The 21,048-nt window shown below is 36.8% G+C and overlaps 1 protein-coding gene across 1 annotated transcript in view; it reads right to left on the minus strand.

Annotated features, from left to right (window-relative positions):
• Positions 1-21,048, minus strand: part of ZNF407 (zinc finger protein 407) — a 422,314-nt gene that overhangs the window by 156,543 nt on the left and 244,723 nt on the right. The window contains exons 6-7 of the mRNA XM_047766947.1: positions 18,447-18,530; positions 8,503-8,623 (exon numbers count right to left, since the gene is read on the minus strand). Of these exons, the coding sequence (XP_047622903.1) occupies positions 8,503-8,623; positions 18,447-18,530 (205 nt within the window). The remainder of the gene's footprint in view (positions 1-8,502; positions 8,624-18,446; positions 18,531-21,048) is intronic.

The following is a 21,048-nucleotide window of genomic DNA, read 5'->3' on the forward strand; positions in this document are numbered from 1 at the left end:
TGTATGGAAAGGACATTCTTAACCTAAAGCCAAGACATACACAGATGCCACCAGCAAAGGAAGCTTTTTACTTCACCGAAGGAGGGCTGAGGTCTAGAAGGTAGGCTGATACAGAAGCTTCCTCACACAGACCACTGCATCACCACTGTCTTAATGTTCCAAGTTTCTCTCCTTCCACAGTGTGTTAAAGGCCCTAGAGAACTAATATTTCAGAATATGTTTAAACAAAGGATCCAAAAGCAAAATGAAATAACTGATATCATAGCATTCTCACTGAACTAATGGCAAATGGTGAAACTTTTATACATTTCAAACTTTGTGAAATCCAGAAGGGTATGCCTGAAGTTCTACTGACTGTTGTTATCGATAATCCTGGCGATTACACACTTTTCCTAATAAGCTACACTGTACGAACCTCTAATGCTAAGGAGATATAGATAGTTACACAGTGAAGTGTTTTGTTGTGTGATAATAGCTCTAGTGTCTGAGGAATAACTTATTATGCAAGAGACTATTGCCCAAAAAAATATTTTCTATTTTTTTCATCTCTAAGGCCTTTCTTTCTACCACAATATATACAGATATATCTAACTACTACCCAAGGGACTGTCCATAGTAATTCCTTGTAGAAAGACCATCCCCAAAGATAGCTTTGGTCCTTTTATAATGACTGGATTTGGGATTCGACAACAGCAGGTTAAATAAACATGTTTATCTAGATTCTACTTTAAGAGATAGCAAAGGGAATGTGGTCACTTTGTGTTCAAAGTGGCTCTTTAATTAATCTGTGATCTCAATGCCTATTTCAGTTACATCAACAAACAAAACGACTTACTTGCACTGATAAAAAAAAAACAAATTATCTTAGTGTTTTTCCCCTTTTAAAGACATCTGAACCAATATATAATTTTTAATGCTATGGAATCTATTTGTTTTCAAGTTGACAGCCTTTTTTTCCTTACATGAGTTTTGTTAGACGAAAATTTATCAACAGTAAGTAAAGGCCTGATGTAAACCTGTGCTATATCAGCAAATGGGCTCAGGCAAGAATTTTAAATAGTTTATGTGCTTGGGTGTCACAGGGCAGAGAAGAAAAATATGAGTAGAATATGCTATAGATAAAAGTAACATCAGACATGTTACTTTTATCATGTAATAGTAATAATAGAGAAAATACAAAACCAAATCAAAAGCACAATTAGAACTACTGAGAGTTTTCAAAAATTTACTAATAATATGGTCAGAGAAAATTAGGAGATATTTGTTCAGAAAGAACTCAGTTTCTACTGAAACAGAAAGAAATGTTAGAGGAAAAAGAATACATTTACATACAGTACAACTTTCATAAGTCATGGTAGAAAATCTGAAAATACAATTATGTTTTTTGTTAGGGAACCCCTCATAAAATCCCATGGAAACTTACCAGAAACATCGGCTCCATGTGAAAGACAGTACAACTCCAGGGAAGTATGGTCACCCTGGCATAAGCTGGGAGAATCTTCCTAAGCCACATTATGCTTGCCAATGACCAGGTAGGGTCTCACAAATCAGCCAGAACACTGACATCCACCTGAAGCTGGCTGAATGATATGAGGGGAGCAGGCGGGAAGGGGCTCCTCCCCAGGAGGAGCACTGCAGACACAGGTGCCTGCCCAAAGAAATGCACCACAGCCTGAGAGAAGCCTGGGAATCATCACTATTCCAAGAAAAGTTTGCGAAGTAACTGGACTTCAAGGCTTTCAAACAAACCTTTCAGAAGCCTAGGACAACTGTTTTTTATTCCATTACCTGGACTAGCAGTTAAACTGGAGTAGAATATAAAGAGATAACAGATATTAATATAAATGAAATAATATTAATTGGTACCTTTCATTTATGTATTTGCTTTTTTTTTTGAGAACATTTAAGTTACACTCTCTCAGCTAATTTCATATATTCAAAACAGTTTATCAACTCTAGTCACCATGCTATACCCTTGGAACAACCTCTCTTAACTTTCCCCTCTCTCTGGCACCTACTTTTCTGCTCTCTGCTTCTATCTGTTTGACTTTTTCTTCAAGACTGCACACATAAGTGCTATACACTATTAGTCTCTGTCTGGCTTATTTCACAAAAAGAGTTTCAAATTAAATTTTGTTCTGATATTAACTAGGCTTTTGATATCAATCAAATTGCTTCAGACATAAATTATGGCCAATATTAATACTAGATATTTTATTTCATTATTTTTATGTAGTGTCATTTTTCTTCAAGAACTTCAAAACCACCCCAAAGAAATAAATGCTACCTCCGATTCTTCAGAAAAAGAACTGCGGGCTGTTCGTTTTGGTATGTATAATTTCACTTCTCTCTTGGTATATATGATGTCCTGCTACAAAGGCAAACACTTATTTTTTTCTCCTTGTTATTATTCAGAGCAAACACAAGTTTGATGTATCCATTGCTTCTCCTGATACAACCTGTGAACCTGCACAGGAAGCCAAAGGAAAATTGGAACCCTCAGAGGAGATCATCTACAAGAAGGAAATTATCCCCTGTGGAGGGAGTTGCCCTAAGTCAGGATGCTGCTGAAACAACGGAAGATGAGAACAATGAGCCCCATTGCATACTGAAGCCTCAGTGCCGCGATGCCTAATGAGATCTGCCTTACTAGTTAGCTAAGCATAATAAACATAAAATGTTCACACAGCAAAATTATGTAAAAAGGCATCCTATTATCTAAGACCTGAAAAGACTTTCAGAGCTGAGATATTCTATAGAAATATGTTTGAGAAATTAATACAAACTATAAGAGGAAATAAAGAATTACGATAAGTATAGTTTTTATCATTAATCTTAAAACTACCCTAAAAGTGTTACCAGCTCATGTAAAGTTAAGACAGAATTCAATTAAATTAAAAATATTTTTTGGAATTCCCGTCATGGCTCAGTGGTTAACGAATCTAACTAGGAACCATGAGGTGGCAGGTTCGATCCCTAGCCTCGCTTAGTGGGTTAAGGATCCAGCACTGCCATGAGCTACGGCGTAGGCTGGAGGCTACAGCTCCGATTCAACCCCTAGTCTGGGAACCTCCATATGCCGTGGGTGCGGTCCTAGAAAAAGACAAAAATAAAAATATATATATATATTCTAGGATATATTTTTCTAGGATACACAAACACATACATACATGTATTTCAAATGGTTGTGACAAACACTGAATTCTACCTAGGCCAGTAATGTGTGTGAAAACTTACCAAATCTGATTATAAGACATTCTAAACAAAATATCTAAAAGAGTGAAAGAGATGCTGAGGAATATCATAAAAGTGCCTTTTTCATGAGACTTCACTACCTGGGTTAAAAGTCACATCAAATATTCTTAGCTTCCCCTCTGCCAAAAGGAATGAAAACTTTCCCAAAGATCGAAACTGAACATATTGGTGATTCTATGCAATATGCTGGCCAAGAGCTAAATAAACCATCAGGTAAGGAAAAGAATCAAAGTGTATTTCCAAGTTAAGCAAAACAATGGGAGAGATCTTTATTAGGAGGCAGGAATTATAAATTTTATTCCTCAGCTCTGTGATATGTCATATTTCTACTGGAGTTATAATTTCAAATAATAAAAAAGAATAAAAATTATGATTAAAATGAAAAGTAAAACAGTAAGAACAATTTTTTAAAAGAGTATATGTAAGACTGGAAGTACTAAGGTGGTTATAGTTGAGGAAAAATATGGCCAAAAGCAGTCTTAAGGAACAATGAAGAATGTATTCCAAGATCAATAACAGGGATGCAATAAATAAATGATCAAACTGGTAGAGTTTGGCCTGAATTTTACTAGCCTTCTTTAATTCACTAAATGACATTTAAAGTGTAATGTAAGATTTTCCTTAATATTTTTAATACTGCAAGTGGTATTTTGTGTTACTTTTCATGACATATTAGTGGTTTACTGTTTAATATGTATTTAATGTACTTCCTCTATAAACCTTATGGAAGCCAAGGAGAAGGTAAGTTTCATGTTAAAAAAACGCCCAATTATGGCCAACTTCAGGGAAAAGTCATCTAATCTCATGTGAAAGCCAGTGTCACCAGTGAAATCAAGTGCAGTTCGATATTAATAAACTCTATGGGGAAATAAGGATTTATGTTATTAGAAAGGGTACTTACTATAACATATTAAAGGTTTTTCTATTTCTCTCATTAATATAGAAGTGACAATTGATATATAGGAAAAAATAAAATACAGAAAAATGTATTGTTTCCATTTTAATGTAGAAAAAAAATCTAAAGAATTCATTTTATACATAATATACTAGGACAGTGTGCTATGAATCTAAATTTATGCTGCAAAATTATAATGAATACTAATTAATGGTGAAAAAGTTTTGGAGCAATGATGGAATATACTGATTTATAATGGATTAGAACTTTGGATATTTTAGACAGTAAAAGCTTAGGAAAAGGGTACATGTTTACATCTAAACAGAATGAGATGTCATTGCTTAAATTAATAATGCAAACTTGAAAAATAGCCCCAGGTTCAAAAGACCAATTATAAAATTCTTTTATAAACAAATCTATATTCGCATTTTTCATGAATAATTATAACTACTGGTATTTCTCCACTAATGTTCAGTTTATAAAAAGAAAAATATATTTTCAAATGAAATTTAAATACTTGTTTCTAATGATGGTAACTTAACTGAAAATAAGTGTTAATAATGACAAAGATAGGAATACTCTACAAGAATGATTTTCATCTATTTATATTAAGCAAAATCTAAATATGAAAAAAGGATTTAAATATTTTAAGCCATAAAATACTATGGAAAGATACTGACAAGACACATATGACCAAATCATCTCAGGCAATATACGATGATCTTATACATATTTTTAATATATGGAAATCACACATATTCCAATTCATTTATCCTGTGAAATAAGATTCTTTCTTTGTTGTTGTGAGGCAGATACGGCAGGCATTTTGCTCCTTCTATGCCATGTAACCAAAACAGTCTTATGAACTTAATTATCTGCTCATTTAAAAATATTATTCTTATGAACTGATGAAAACTCTACATTTCATTCATAGTCCCTAACTTTAGGAATATTCATAAATTTGGAAGTTTTCTATACTCCTGGTCAAGTTCACTTGTCTTTTGTTCATTAGTGAAAGCAAACCTAACCATTTATACATAGATCACATGAACAGAAAGTGTTCAAACTATTTACTTTCAGTAATATTCAAATTATTTAAAAGTTTCTATTAAAGCTAAAATCACCCTTTTATCAGGGACTTTCAACATTTCAAAAGGAAATGTGATAGATATCACTAGATATGAATGTCCTGAGTATTAATTCATAGGATAGTGACAATATTCTTAGGAAACACCATCTCCTTTTCATGACAGAGCCTGACAGAGGTATGATGCAGATGGGACCCAGCTGGTTCAAATGCACTGCTCAACAGAAAAGATGCTATTTCAAGGAGATAACTGAATTGGAAACAAGTAACAGCCTCAACCTTAGCAAGGTATAATACAAATGCAAATCACAAAAACCTGAAATACCTAGAAATATGTTCATGCATACAAAGACCTGAGTGTACCAAAACACAGTACTAATCAACAAAACAAAACTCAAATCCCAATCTTTGGAGGAGTACTATTAACAGCCTCAAATCACACTGCTATGAATTTCTTCCAAAAAAAAAAAAAAAAAAAAAAAAAACCGTGGACGTGCAGGAAGATTTAGGTTCAAGCATTTTGGGAGCAAAAACATGAAAATGGCCTAAATATCTAAAAATTTAATAAAGTTATTTTTTATCAATCTAACCTGAGCCCATGTACATATTAAAATTATAATGTAGAAAAGAGTAGTTTTCAAATGAGGCATTTTGAAACCCTACGGTAGTTCAGTAATTATCTAACAACTGATTTTGGATCTAACATATTTTTAGCAACTTAAAAAACTGTAAAAAAAATACATCATGGCAGATACTATAAATAAACTTTAACACTAAAGACCTTTAGGGCATTGAAAGTCTTGTAATATGTCATGGAACAATATTTTCAGATTGTCAGGTCACGTAAAACCTGCCACCATCGAAAGCTGAACATGAATTGAGAGTGAAGACCAGGGCAGATGCTAGTTATGTTGCACTCCTCACCCAACATTAGCTGGGAGCTGGACTACGTGTACCTCACAAACTGGAAGAGTGAATGACCTTGGGCAGCGCTGAGCCTCACAGAGCCCAAGCCGTTGACTGCACATCCCATCCAGTGCTCCCTCCAAAGTCATAAACCAGACCCCGAGCCTCCAACTGCAACTGCTGTCAACAACTCCTGCCAACTGAAAAGTTTTTGCTTGTCGAAACACTCCTATATGATATGTGCTAGTGTTGTAATTAAGTGACTTGGCTCAGTGGTTAACCAATCCAACTAGGAACCATGAGGTTGCAGGTTCAATCCCTGGCCTTGCTCAATGGGTTAAGGATCCGGCGTTGCCACAAGCTGTGCTGTAGGTTGCAGACGAGGCCCGGATCCCACATTGCCACATTGCTGTGGCTGAGGCATAGGCTGGAGCCACAGCTCTGATTAGACCCCTAGCCTGGGAACCTCCATATGCCGCACATGCAGCCCTAGAAAAAGACAAAAAAAAAAATTAAGTGAATTTTATAGATTATAACTCTGAAATCTGTACCTGGTAGACACCACTTTCATCTATTTTACATGGGGGTCTGTACGTGATCTTGTCTAAGTAACAGTTTTGTTACTTAAAAATTATAGTTTGAAAACCACAGTTATACAGGATTAATGAAATAAAGTGGTTATACAATTTGTTAAATATGAAAAATAAAGCTTATAATGAAAAAAATGACTTAAAAAAAAACCACACAATGATCCAGCAGAAATTGACAGAACAACGTAAATCAACTCTAATAAAAAGTATTTTTTAAAAAAAGACTTGTAATACTGTAAAAAAAAAAAAAGATTCAAAACTTAGGCATAAATTACAGACTGAGATAGAATCCTAACAGATAACAGTGCCAATTAAGGGATATTTTACAAATGTGTAATTGAGCTTCCATTTTGCAGGAAGGCACCCCCAAGTACAGCCTCTTCAATAAGGAAAAGAGCACTCAGTAGTGTTTGCTGCAGAGCTCATAGGATCGGCGTCTTAGAATGTCTCTGTCCACCTTTAACTGGATAGCTGTTTTACCATATCTCAAAGAAACACCCGCCTAGGGTTAGGCAAAGAAAGAATGGATAAAATGTTGGATGAATTAATAATTAATGAATGAAATATATCCGCAATACCTCTGTACTGTTAGATGAGCTTTAACATAAAACTTAATGTAATAAAAAGGATAACGATAGAGATGACAGCAATACATTTACAGAATGCACAGGCGATATCCACAGGAATACAAAATCTATTTTTAATGAAGTCTTCAGGTTTAAGGTACGTATGCTAATGTCTGACACTGAAGAACAACCCTCAATGTTTCCACATCGTCATGAACAACAGGGGCCACAAGACCTTCAGCTTCAGGACGAAGACAGCACTGAAGTTCAGCTGAACGAGGTCTGAAGCAGGAGCCATTCAGTTGCCTGCAAACCCCACAGAGTCTCAATAAACAGACCAAGGGCTCTGAACCACCTACTGTGTCTCAGTAACCAGACCGAGGCTCCCCGCATGGCCTGACCTAGCCACAACCTGGCTTCCCATTTCCCACTGTGGCCCTGCTACACGCACCCTGTCACAGAGCACAAGAGGGTCACTCCCCACGGCCTGAGGATGTCTCCCTAGTCTCTGCATCTGTGCCTTGCCGCCGCTGTGCAGTCATGCAACACTCTGGTAGACATCACCTACACCTCAGGCCTGAGAGACGGGCCTTGAACACTCCTGATACCCAACAGGCCGTCAGCACAAAAATGACCCCCTGAGTCTTCATGGAACATGCCCGTGTCTTTGAAAGTCACCCATCTTTCAAGCCATAGCTGAAATGCTCTCTCCTCTAGCAGGACTGAACTAGATCCTGTCGATGTACTCCCCCCACCCTGGCCTTTTTATATTCCACTGAAATCTGTATTATAAATATTTACAAACATTACAAGTCACCTATGATGCTACAAGATCCTTAAAGGCAGGAAACATTTCTTACATTATCTTTACTGTCTAAATGGGTGCCTCGTTCATAGCAGATGAGATGCCATGTGTAATGAATAACTGGTTAACTCGATGGTTCTTTACTTTGAGCAAAGAAATAAAACCGCTTGAAATTCAGGTGTACCAAAGGATTATAAAACCTAATGCTAGATTAGGAAAATGGAAAAGAACTTTACATTTGCAAAAATAATCATCAAAATCAGGTGGTGCAATAAACTCCCAACCTAATATGTAAATCATACCAACTCTTGTTAGGCAGAAAAACAATTTTTATACGGTGAGTGTCACAGATTCTCCCCCACCATGGGGGATCCACTTCCTTGATAATGAATTCTTACCTGTAGTCACACCAGGGGCATCTGTAGGGCTTTTCTCCTGTGTGGACACGCTTATGCCGCGTCAGATGAGACTGAGTGGTGGAGGCAAAGTTACACTCATCACACTTGAAAGGTTTTTCTCCTGTAATATATCAAGAAAGGTTGTATATAAATAATTATAAAAATTAGAAATGAAGAATGAGAAGATACCATTAAGTTTTATTTTGCTATTAGAATAGAAACAAGATAAACATTATGTAGTCCAAATTAACTTATATAAACAGGAATCTAGAAATAAAAAACGAAGCACCCATCTGGATAAAAACATAAATATCAGCCTTCCTTTAGCACTGTATGTGGAGTCATTTAACAAACTGTTACATTTAGAACCACTATAAAAATCTCAATGAGGTTAACACCACAAAAAAGCACATAACAGAAATATAGTGTGAATACATAGTGTAAAACTTATTAAAATATTAAAGTTAAAAATGAAGAAAAAGTAAAACCAAGCTATAAGTTGACATCAATTTAAAAAGTGGTAGAAATAAAGAGAAATTAGTACAATGCACTAAGTTGAATAAAAGGTAAAGAGGCCTCAAAGAAACATTTGAAATAACACTGAACAGCACTGTGAACTTCATCTCCCCTGTGTAGACACAGGAGATCTACCTGCCTAGGCCTAGCTTCAGGACTCCGGGTCACTGATGGACACCTTGCTCTCCTTCATACCCAAACTCAAAGAAATCAGGTCTAACCAGTTTTTTTGTTTTTTGGGTTTTTTTTGTTGTTGTTGTTTTTTTTGTTTTTTGTTTTTTGCCTTTTCTGGGGCCGCTTCCATGGCATATGGAGGTTCCCAGGCTAGGGGTCTAATCCGAGCTGTAGGCGCCAGCCTACGCCAGAGCCACAGCAACTCGGGATCCGAGCCGCATCTGTGACCTACACCACAGCTCACAGCAATGTCAGATCCTTAACCCACTGAGCAAGGCCAGAGATGGAACCCTCAACCTTATGGTTCCTAGTCAGATTCGTTAACCACTGCGCCACGACAGGAATTCCAGACCAGTTTTTTTATGATGATTTTTATTTTTGCCATTACAGCTGGTTTACAGTGTTCTATCAATTTTCTATTGTACAGCAAGGTAACCTAGTCACACATACAAATATACATTCTTTTTTCTCATATTATCATGCTCCAAAATAAGTGACTAGATACAGTTCTCAGTGCTATACAGCAGGATCTCATGGCTTATCCATTCCAAAGGCAACAGTATGCATCTATTAACCCCAAATTCCCAGTCCATCCCAATCCCTCCTGCTCTCCCTTGGCAACCATGAGTCTGTTCTCCAAGTCAATGAATTTCTTTTCTGTGGAAAGATTCATTTATGCCATATATTAGATTCCAGATATAAGTGATATAATATGACATGTCTTTATCTTTCTGACTTCACTTACTATGAGAGTTCCATCCATGTTACTGCAAATGGCATTATTTTGTTCTTTTTTATGGCTGAGTAGTATTTCATTGTGTCTATATATACCACATCTGGGTCTGACCAGTTTTTTTTTTTTTTTTTTGGTCTTTTTGTCTTTTCTAGGGCTGCACCTATGGCATATGGAGGTCCTCAGGCTAGGGGTCAAACGGAGCTGTGGCCACCAGCCTAAACCAGAGCCACAGCAACTCGGGATCTGAGCCTCATCTGTGACCTACAGCACAGCTCACAGCAATGCCGGATCCTTAACCCACTGAGCGAGGCCAGGGATCAAACCCACAACCTCGTGGTTCCTAGTCAGATTCATTACCCACTGAGCCATGACGGGAACTCCTAGGTCTAACCAGTTTTTAATTCTAGTAGCTACACTGCCTGGTGAGCACTTGAGATGAGGTGATTTAATTTTAATTACTGTAAATTTAAATTTAAAAACTGACAACGAATTCACTTATTAAAAAAAAGTTTAAATCTGAAACAGCTTAGGAATGAGAATCTACTTTTCAACATGTAAATTTTATCAAATCTAAATATAGATCATGGATTTCAGATAAATATTTGCCCTCTGTGTTGCGATGTTCCAGAAGTGTAAAATACCCACCAAATTTCAAAGTCCTGGGACAAAAAAGGAATAAAATATTGATAATAATGCTACATTGACTTCATATTGAAACAATAATTTGGATGTATTTGGTTAAAGTATCTATTTATAAAAATAATTTTACATATTACTTTTTCCTTTTTAAAATATGATTATGTGGTAACTTAAAATTATATGTGTATAGCTCCCATTACAGCTCTACTGGACACTATGAACTAAAAAAAAAACCTCACCACCTCTTCCTCAACTACAGCTGTGATATACAGAAACACTCTGTTCAAAGACATTTTTCCTGAGAAATTTTACACAGAGGATGGATTAATTTTACATACGTTCAATAATCCCACTTGTTAATTCTTATTTCCCGTGTTTCTGAAATAGTTTTATAAGTACACTAACACAGAAAATGCGGGATGAAGTATCTTGGTTTAAAATAACATCAGTCTACTAGCAACAAAACTATATCTGCCCCGAAAATTAGAATGTTCAGAAATTCGTCCCACATTTTTCTAAGCCTATTTATATGGCCTTGCCCATAACTGTAGTAATATTTACTGAATACATACATATATCATCTGATGGTACCTTACCTATCAGTGAAGCCCAGGGTAGCAGTTAGAAGAAGCCAAATGGACTTCAAACCCAATCCAGGTTTTGTCTATTTCACTCCCTACCTGTTAACCCCCTAAGGTCAGAGGATGATACACTAACACACAAGTTAGGACCAAAGCAGACAAGGCACAGGTAAGACACCTGGTGGTGCTTTCAGAGCACCAGGACAAGACTGCCAAAACAGTGCTACCTGCAAACTACCTCACAAAGATGAAAGGAAAGGCACACAACTGGTTCTCTTCAAGCGCTCATAACTAGTGCCAGTAAGAAAAACCTACAGCATGCAGGAAATAATTAATGGATTCGCAAAGTCAGTGAACCGGACATAGGGGTATCATTTAATCGATCCTATCAGGAAATACTTGACTTAGTCTTGTGAAAAGAAGACCATCTCCAAAGCGGAGGAAAGATCTTGGAGTTGAGAGAGAATTTTTTCTTTTTTAGCCATTTGTCCTTAAGATAAATCCCATGAACAGCACCCCAATCAAGTGGTCACCCAGGGTCAGCTTGAATAACTCTTTGTTCTCAGCTTCTGAGCTGCTGGTCAGGTCACTTAAATTGCTATAGACAACTCAACTGTACTGAACTGACTTATTCAAAAAAATCACTTCCACAATGACGGCAGGTTTCACTTTTATTTGACGGATAGTATGTGATCTTTATACTGCATAGAGCTAAAAAAAAAAAAAATCAGCTCAATCTCTTCAATTTGACACAGGAATATTCTAAGTCATGGAAACACATAACTATTCATACATAAGCCTATATGAAAACTTCAATGTTCATTCAGAAGTACTGAATCAATTATTAAATTCAACTAAGAATATTTTAACTGCACACCAACGTCAAAGGGTAATTCACATAGAAAACAGAAACACAAAGGGAAGCACTCATCTAGATAAGAAATACACATATTATTTCAGTGACCTGACATACTGTCTAGACAGACCCAGAGGCAGAACAGAACTATCACCAAATCAAAGTCATAAACACAAGTTTCACACGCAGAGGTGTCCTTGTACCCCCTTCCCTTTCTCTACTCGTCCCAACCCCAAGCAAACATTCATCTGCCTTCTGTCACTATGTATTACTTAGCATTTTCTAGAAATTTATATACATGGAAACATGCAGTGTGTATCTCCTTTGTCTGGCTGCTTTCCCTCAGCTTTATTTTTTGATTCAATCATGTTGCTCCAGGTATAAATACTTAATTTACTTTCATTGCTGAGTTGAGAAGTAGTAGTCCATTACATGAATGTCACATTTATCCGTTCATCCTCTGAAGGCCTTCTGTGTTATTTTCATGGCTAAGCATTACAGATCAAGCTGCTATGAATCTTCATGTGCAAGTCTCTCCTTGGATATGTATCTCCTTCTCTAGAGGGGAAGCACCTGGGACTGGGATAGCTGGGTCAGTCGGTAGGTACACACCCTGCTTTGCAAAGGACTGCCAGTTTTCCAAAGTGGTCTGACCATTTTCCATCCTTACTGGTTGTGTACAAACTGCTCCTAGACCATCCCCAGCACTCAGTGTGTGCAGTGCTTTACACTTGCACTTCTCTAGTGATGATGGGGAGGATTGTTTCATGTGCTGATCTGAGACTTTTATGTTCTTTGATGAAGTGCCTATTCAAATCTTTCCACCCTTTTTAAATTGTTTTCTTAAAATTGTGTTTTGAGGGCACTTATATATTACAGATACAAATCCTTTATAAGAATTATAATACATATTATATATATTTTTCAATCCCAGTTTGTGTTTGTCTTTTGATTCTCATTGTGTCTTTCAAAGAAGAGATGTTAATGATTTATAAAGTTTTCATTTTTTCCATTTATAATTTTTTAAGATATGATTTTTTTCATTTATGAATCAGGCTTTTGATGTGCTGGTTTCTAAGGAATTTTTGAAGTCCATGATCGCAGAGGTTTTTCTCCTAAATTTTCTTTTAGAATTCATATAGTTTTATTGTATAGATTATGACCATTTTGAGTTCATTTTTGTATATGATATGCAAATGGGTAAAAGTTTATTTTTACACATATGGATAGCCAATTGTTCCAGCATTAAGTACTGAAAAGATTAAACTGCCTTTGCTCCTTCGTCAAAGCCAACTGACTGCAGGTATGGGCTGTTTTATAATCTCTATTCTACTACATCAATACATATGTCTGCCTTGATGACAACACCAGAATGTCTTGATTACTGTAGCTTTATAAGTCATGAAGTCAGGTTATGTAAGTCCTCCAGTTTGTTCATCTTCCACAAAGTCATTTGACTATTTTACTGTTGTATTTCCATATGAATTTAAAATCAGTTTGTCAATTTCTTTAAAAAAAAAAAAAGCCTATGGTTTGAAATGATCAATGCGAGAAGGAATGAAATCTTAACAACACTGAGTCTTCCAATCCATGAACATGGGATATCACTCTATTTAAGTCTTCTTTAATTTTTCTTGGCAATATTTTACAGTTTCCAATGTAGAGGTTTTGCACATCCTTGGTTAAATGTATCTCTAAAGATTGTATCTTGGTCAAAAACAACACAGATATATGAATGAGTCTATTCTGCTCCATTGATCTATTTGGAAATCTTTATGCCAATATACTACTGTCATGATTATTGTAGTATATAATAAGACCTCAAATTAGGTAGCTTGTAGTAATCTTCAACTTTTTTTTTGTCTTTTTGCCTTTTCTAGGGCCGCACCCATGGCACATGGAGATTCCCAGGCTAGGAGTCGAATCTGAGCTGTAGTCGCCGGCCTATGCCAGATCTGAGCCACGTCTGTGACCTACACCACAGCTCATGGCAACGCCGGATTCCTAACCCACTGAGCAAGGCCAGGGATTGAACCTGCAACCTCATGGTTCCTAGTCGGATTCATTAACTACTGAGCCATGATGGGAACTCCAGGAATCTTCTACTTTTTCTACAATTAATCTAAGGGGTCAAACAATTTAAAGACTTTTTTCATTAAGCAAATTCACAAACATATACTTATGTCTCCTTACTCTATTCAAGCTAAGTATTTGAAAGTGTGTTGGCATCATGACTCACTGCTAGCTGGTTTATTCTAGTAGCCTTGGTAGACATTAACCATTTTTAATAAATCTGGCAGGGTAACATTATAGACCCATTGTCTGAGTCAGTGGCATAAATAAAAGGTCATACAAGCTCTTCAAAGTTAATTTCTTTGGTGAGAAGGTTTAACATAAACATTTACAAAACATGGTAGATGTAACAAGTTCAATTCATATAAACTTTTATGGCTTTTTTTGGGGGGGGGAGGAGGTGCACCTGTGGCACAAGGAAGTTCCCAGGCTAGGGGCTGAATCAGAGCCACAGCCACAGCAATGTGCGACCTATGCTGCAAGGCCAGATCCTTAACCCACTGAGCAAGGCCAAAATTGAACTGGCATTCTCAAGGATACTAGTCAGGTTCTTAACCCCTGAGCCACAACAGAAACTCCTATTATGGCATTTTTATGTGACACAATTTAAGCTTAAAAAAAAAAACACTTTCAAAAAAATAATGTCATTTAAATTCTCTACAACGCTAATAATTTTAACTTCATATTAGGCCGTCACTATATTGCAATAAACTCTAAATTGTCATTTTGTATTTAATTTGACAACAGTACAGATTAAACTGTGTTATCTTAAGAAATTTTGAATAGTCTATAGGCTGACAGGGGAAAAAAAATAATGCTACAAAATATGCTACATGAAATTCTAAGCTTCCTATGTAAAGGAAGGCTCGGGTATACCTGAGCTCTTGATAGGAAAGGAACTCCAGGGAAATTTACACAGACTACAGTTTATTAAAATCTGTACATAATAGTTAATTTATAACTCATTAATTTTGTTACATGTTCAATACTATTGGTTTAAACATGTTCATCAGTGTATTCTTTTATCCAGAAATAATCATTTCTTTAGGAAATTGCAGGTAATTTCTTCAGGAAAATACCTTTCAGAAATAAAGAAGTAGCTCTTGCTTTGTCAGTCTCAATATATAGCAAAAATAAACCCAATTTCTAGGTTATACAATTCAAAATAAAATCTTGCAAATTTTAAAATAAGAATTTCAGTTTGCTAGGAGTTCCCTCGTGGCTCAGTGGGTAATGAATCCAACTAGGAACCATGAGGTTGTGGGTTCGATCCCTGGCCTTGTTCAGTGGGTTAAGGATCCGGTGTTGCCGTGAGCTGTGGTATAGGTTGCAGATGCGGCTTGGATCCTGCGTTGTTGTGGCTCTGGCGTAGGCTGGGGGCTACAGCTCTGATTCGAACCCTAGCCTGGGAACGTCCATATGCCGCAGGAACGGCCCAAGAAATGGCAAAAAGACCAAAAAAAAAAAAAAAGAATTTCAGTTTGCTAATGTGTATTAACTTCATGAAATGAGGTAGGTGATATATGACGAGGTATACACACTTAAGAAAACGTTTTTGATGGACTGATCAAACGGATTTGGTGCACTAGGAATAGTCCTTCTGAATCCTTTGTCACTGTAGAGCCGGAAGGATGAATAAACCTATGAGTGAGGTATTAACTGCCCTTGAAGAGTGCTTTCTGTAGGTCAGGAGGACTACCTGTACACATCCTGTGGGTGAGATTTCCTTTCCTCCTGCTTCCCTCACATGAGAGTACACAGCAGTTTAAACTGTGCTGCTCTTCACACTTTCCATTACAAGCAATAATCTTGGCCAAAACAACCATTAAGAGTACTCTGCATCTGAGGTCCCTGTGATAGAAGAGTAAGAGGACGCTGGAAGAGGGACCCAGCAAGGCTCCTGACAGAGAGCGGAGCCCTTTGTGTGTCAACAATCTGTCACTTCTGGAAGCTGGCACCTCACATTCCTTTGGGCGGGCTGGTGGTTATTAAGCTGGCCAAGACTCTTCAACTACACATGAGGATTTGCTCCTGTGCCCTTGAATCAAGGGTCTCTGACAGGTGATAAAAGTAAATCTTGGAATGGAAGATGTTTTGTGTCATCCCCCCAGACAGTCTGCATTGCAGCGGGAATTATTTACGCCATTTGGAACACTTTTGATACCCATCCCTTTCCGAGCTGATTGTAATTTGGGGGGGCTCTGTGGTAAAAAGGTAAGCCATGTCAAAGAGGAACACAGCAGAGAAATACAGATTTCAAATGGACCAAACAAATCTGGCCTTGAAAAAAAAAAAAAAGTTGTGTGTTGCTTAAATATTATAAATCCAGCATAAAATCTAAGGGCCTAGACTGAGTTGTACAAAGCCGTTTGGCTGAAGCAAACAGTCTTAAGAACTGACTTTGGTATTAAAGAATCATGTTTGATTTGTGCCACAGAGGCAGATAAATGCCAAAAAGACAGATGCCTCTGTCTGTGAGACATTGTCCTATATGGTATAAAGTTAATAGCAAAGTAATAAGGAGCCTCTGGACCTGACATAAAATATAAAGTTGTGCCTGCTCGATGCAGGCTTCATGATCGATCACCTGTAAACGCCTGTGATCACAGCATTACCATCCCCAGCACTGCCATGCTGGCAGAGGTGGCATAGAGGAAGTCGGCTGGCCCCCAGGGCCACTCCAGGGGAGAAAGGTGAGCAATGAACACATCCACATAGTAATAGATCGGCCATCAAAAAACTAAAAACCGGAGTTCCTGTCGTGGCTCAGTGGTAATGAATCCAACTAGTATACATGAGGATGCGGGTTTGACCCCTGGCCTTGCTCAGTGGGTTAAGGATCCTCAGTGGTATAGGTTGCAGATGCAGATTGGATCTGGCATTACGGTGGCTGTGGCATAAGCCAGCAGCTGCAGCTCTACCCCTAGCCTAGGAACTTCCATATGCTGCCGGTGTGGCCCTAAAAAAACAAACAAACAAAAAAAACCCTGAAAACATTAAGAATTTTAAAGACTTTAAGAACACACTCTTCCACACATACTTCCAACTTCTCCAAAATAGGAGCCAAGGATGACTGCCATTCACTAGGCTCCTCTGCCATCTCTTACGCTGAATCTTTAAATCACTGGATTTTAAAAAAATGTGATCACAGGTTGCTATTATAAACATGAAATGGAGTTTATGGTTATGAAGTTATGTTTGTGTCTTCAACATTATGTTAAACATTGGCAATTTCTCAACTCAGTAATAACCCTTATCTCATATAGAAATTTGAATCACATAAACTTAAGATCTAAAAGGAATGGCTAGCATCCATCCTCATCGACCTTATAAAAACCATAAGGAGCATTAAACTCCTTGTAGTTACCTGTTTAAAAAAAAAAAGGCAAGAATCAAAATATACGATAAACAACATATTTCATGTATCTTAATTTTACGCCATTTTGAGTAAAACTGTCAAACTAAACCATTCTCATGGTGCCCAAGTAGAAGTTTAAAACTGAGTTAAAATCTCTGTTAACTATATGAATTATCATCTAAATAAGAACATTTTGAGAGTGAAAAGTAGTCCTACTAATAGTTAGAGGAACAATGCCATAAATCAGCATGGTCCTAGGCACATAAATTCAGAATCTGAAGTGTCTACTTACAAGACCTATTACAGCACCCCAAGTAGGTAATCAGCTTTAATAAATGTTTACAGCTTTTCATCCTTATGTATACCTAACCAAGGCATCTATTTTATTTCGTTGAATTACCAAAAATGCACATCATGGGAAAAAAAAAATTCTCTTCAATATCCTTATCAGCTTACGTTTCTTCTCCATTATGTACCTTTCTTAACATCAAAAATCCCTGAACTGGTGTGGGCCCCAAACCACACCTGCTTGCTCTGGAGGGACTACTCGCTGCAGTCAGGAAGATGGGAATGCAGGGCGGCAGGCAAGCAGGTGAAAAGCAGCTAAGAGATAGGCTGAGTAGGAAGACAGGCTGGAGAGGCAGACTGAGAGGAGAGCGTGAGAGGAACATGGACACCCCAGCTTCACCCAACACCCCAAAGCAGTGCCCTGCCCACAGAGAAGCATCTGGTGTGTCTGCACAGTGGAGGCCACTTTTTGCTTTCCTGCTTAATGAATTTAGAGAGGACATCTAATCCATAAAACACATAATAGATTTACTTTCTAAACATACGAAAATAGATGATTTAAAATCTTATACTATTCAAGCAGAATTTTCAGTAGACCCTCAAGTACACAGATTTTACAAATACTGAAGAGATGTCAGTGGAGGGCCAGGAACGAATGCCAGGGGCCCGCCTTGTCCGGCCTCCTCCTGACAGGCAGGCCCAGGGCCCTGCAGCCATACTGACCTGTGTGCTGCCTCCGGTGCTTGGTGAGGGCGTGCCGGGTACCGCCAGCAAAGCCGCAGAGGTCACACAGGAACGACTTCTCGCCTGTTGCAACAATAAACAGATGAGGAACTGTGGAGGTCACAGATCATTAAAACATATCTATCAAGGCTTTCAGGGTTACTAATTCCTCCAATCAAATGTTTCCATGTAAATATGTCAAATGGGAATGAAATTACCACTGCGGTTTATTGACTGTGATAAAATCTGAAAAGCACCACTGAACATAATTACATACTTGTCAGACCCATAAAAATTAGCTTTATTATCAATGGAATGGTTTTGTACAACTTCATTTCTGGTAGATGTCTTCCAGATGGGGCTGCTTTATGCACTTGAACAGTTTTTATGCATATCCTGATTTTTTACAATTCCCATACATCTGGCCTTTCTGAGCTGACTAAAGATTGCTTGGAATAGTTAATATACAGTATATATGTTTCTGCTTAAATAAAACATATTGAATTCTCTAATAACTGAAAGATACTGAACTGGCTTTACCTGATTCTATCAGAGTCTCCTTTAATAATTTCATACCTAGTAATATGAATTAAATGGTTTCCTTGAATATACTGAAGATCCCAAGTAACAATAAAATCTACGTTACTCAATACCAATAGCAATTCAGTGTTGTTTATGTTTCTCAAACTTTCATGGCATAAAAAGGGAAGTCTGGGGACTGCTATAGAAATGGTATAAAAATTCCTGCTATTCACCTTTAATGATAACCCTTGTCTGGCAACTCTGCAACAATTAGAGACAAATTCGGCAGACTTCATATTTGTTAAAAATGTGTAAATGTTTATTTTTTAAAACATTTTTGCACAAGCTAACATTCCACTCTACAGTTTATAAGTGCAACCTATCTCTCTTTTACAGCATATTTAGGCAGTTTGTCCCATAAGGTTAAAAAAGAGAATCAGAATGCTAACTTCAGAGAGAGTCAGTGAAATTATAAAATACTTCTCAAAAATAAAATAAATCATATTATCTACTTCACTCATCTGGATGTTTAATGCAACAAGTCTTCCTTCTAAGGGCCTTGTCTGCATCAACCTGATTTGTTCTGAAACATTTTGGTGTTTCATAACAGAAATTTAGCTTGAATTGCCTTTTTAAGGTTCAAAAAAATAGAATAGAGGAAGAATTGCCTTTTTAAGGTTCAAAAAAATAGAATAGAGGAAGGCAGAGTGACTTCAGTCATCAAAAGAGTCTTCCTCTTACCCAAGTGCAATACTAGCTCCTCTAGTTGAAAAAAGCATATATTAATAAAAAGTTTTACCCAAATCATGTTTAATCTTACTTCCCAATGGCATATTAAAATGCTCATTATTGTCATTTATAAAATAAAGCTGAGTTTAAGTACTTTTCCTATCTTTGCTTTCCTATTTTGGGGTTAAGTTTATTCCTTGGCATCATTTTATCAATATAGAAAAAAAAGAATAAAGTAGATGGGCTGTGAAGAATAAAGTTTAATTACAATCACTCATTTAATTATATAATCAATTTGAAATATAAATCTTTCTAACTAGCTGTATTATCAATTAAATAACACTGAAAGTAGATTTTTTTAAATCCCAAAAGATAATTTGCTTGTTAATATTAACATACTATTCTATATGGAAGCAAAATTATTCTCTATGATTTATTCATCAGCATGGCTTTGTGAGCATTAACCCCTTGTAAGTGTGTGGAAATGTGTTCGCTCCAGTCCACACACCACACACACACACACACACACGCACACAGCTGGTGGTGCAGAGGAAAGATTGGTGGTATGCTCTTCAATCAGCAAAATCTCTAATGAGGAAGAGTAGTCTTACGATTTCTGGGTTCAAGAAGACTGATTCCTCTTCCTCATTTATGAAATTCTTTGCAATCTACATCTTGTTTCTAAGATATAAACATTAACATAGACAAACCCTTATGAAATTTATATTCTTAGAGGTATACGTGCTACACAGATGTATTGTTTCTTTTTCCTATTTTAAGATATGTATAGGCACAAAGACACAATTATTAATTTTCCATGCGATTTGGTTCTAGATACATTAGTGACCTTGATTTTTTGATGTGCAGAATTTTATCTAGGATGTTAGTCTGCAATGTATTGTATGTCATATTTATCTTGGTGGTTTGATTTGTTTGTCATTCTAAATTCAATTTTCACTTGCCCTTTTTTTCTTAGGGGGGTAGTGGGAGTTAGGATTGGATAGTGGGCAATAGAGTATTTTTCAAGAAGAAAATTTTAAGAGAAAACTAAATATAATATAATACATTCACTATAAAGGGGGTTCACTTATGCCATATTTATATGATAGCAGAGATATAATAGGAGACTTTTCTTAACAACTCGAATTAGTTTCAAGTGTGCCATTTTGCATTCAAATGTAGAAAGACACGGAAACCAATCCTTTATTTTCTATTAGAAAACAGCCACTGTCCCCTATCTCTCATTATGGTGCAGACTACAAGACCTAACAACAAAAATCTATATTATTGATCCAGCCAAGTCTCCACAATTATTCTTTAGAAGGAAACGCCGACGATAAATTACATCTGC

This window comes from Phacochoerus africanus, chromosome 2 (assembly GCF_016906955.1).
Source record: "Phacochoerus africanus isolate WHEZ1 chromosome 2, ROS_Pafr_v1, whole genome shotgun sequence".
NCBI lineage: Eukaryota > Metazoa > Chordata > Mammalia > Artiodactyla > Suidae > Phacochoerus > Phacochoerus africanus.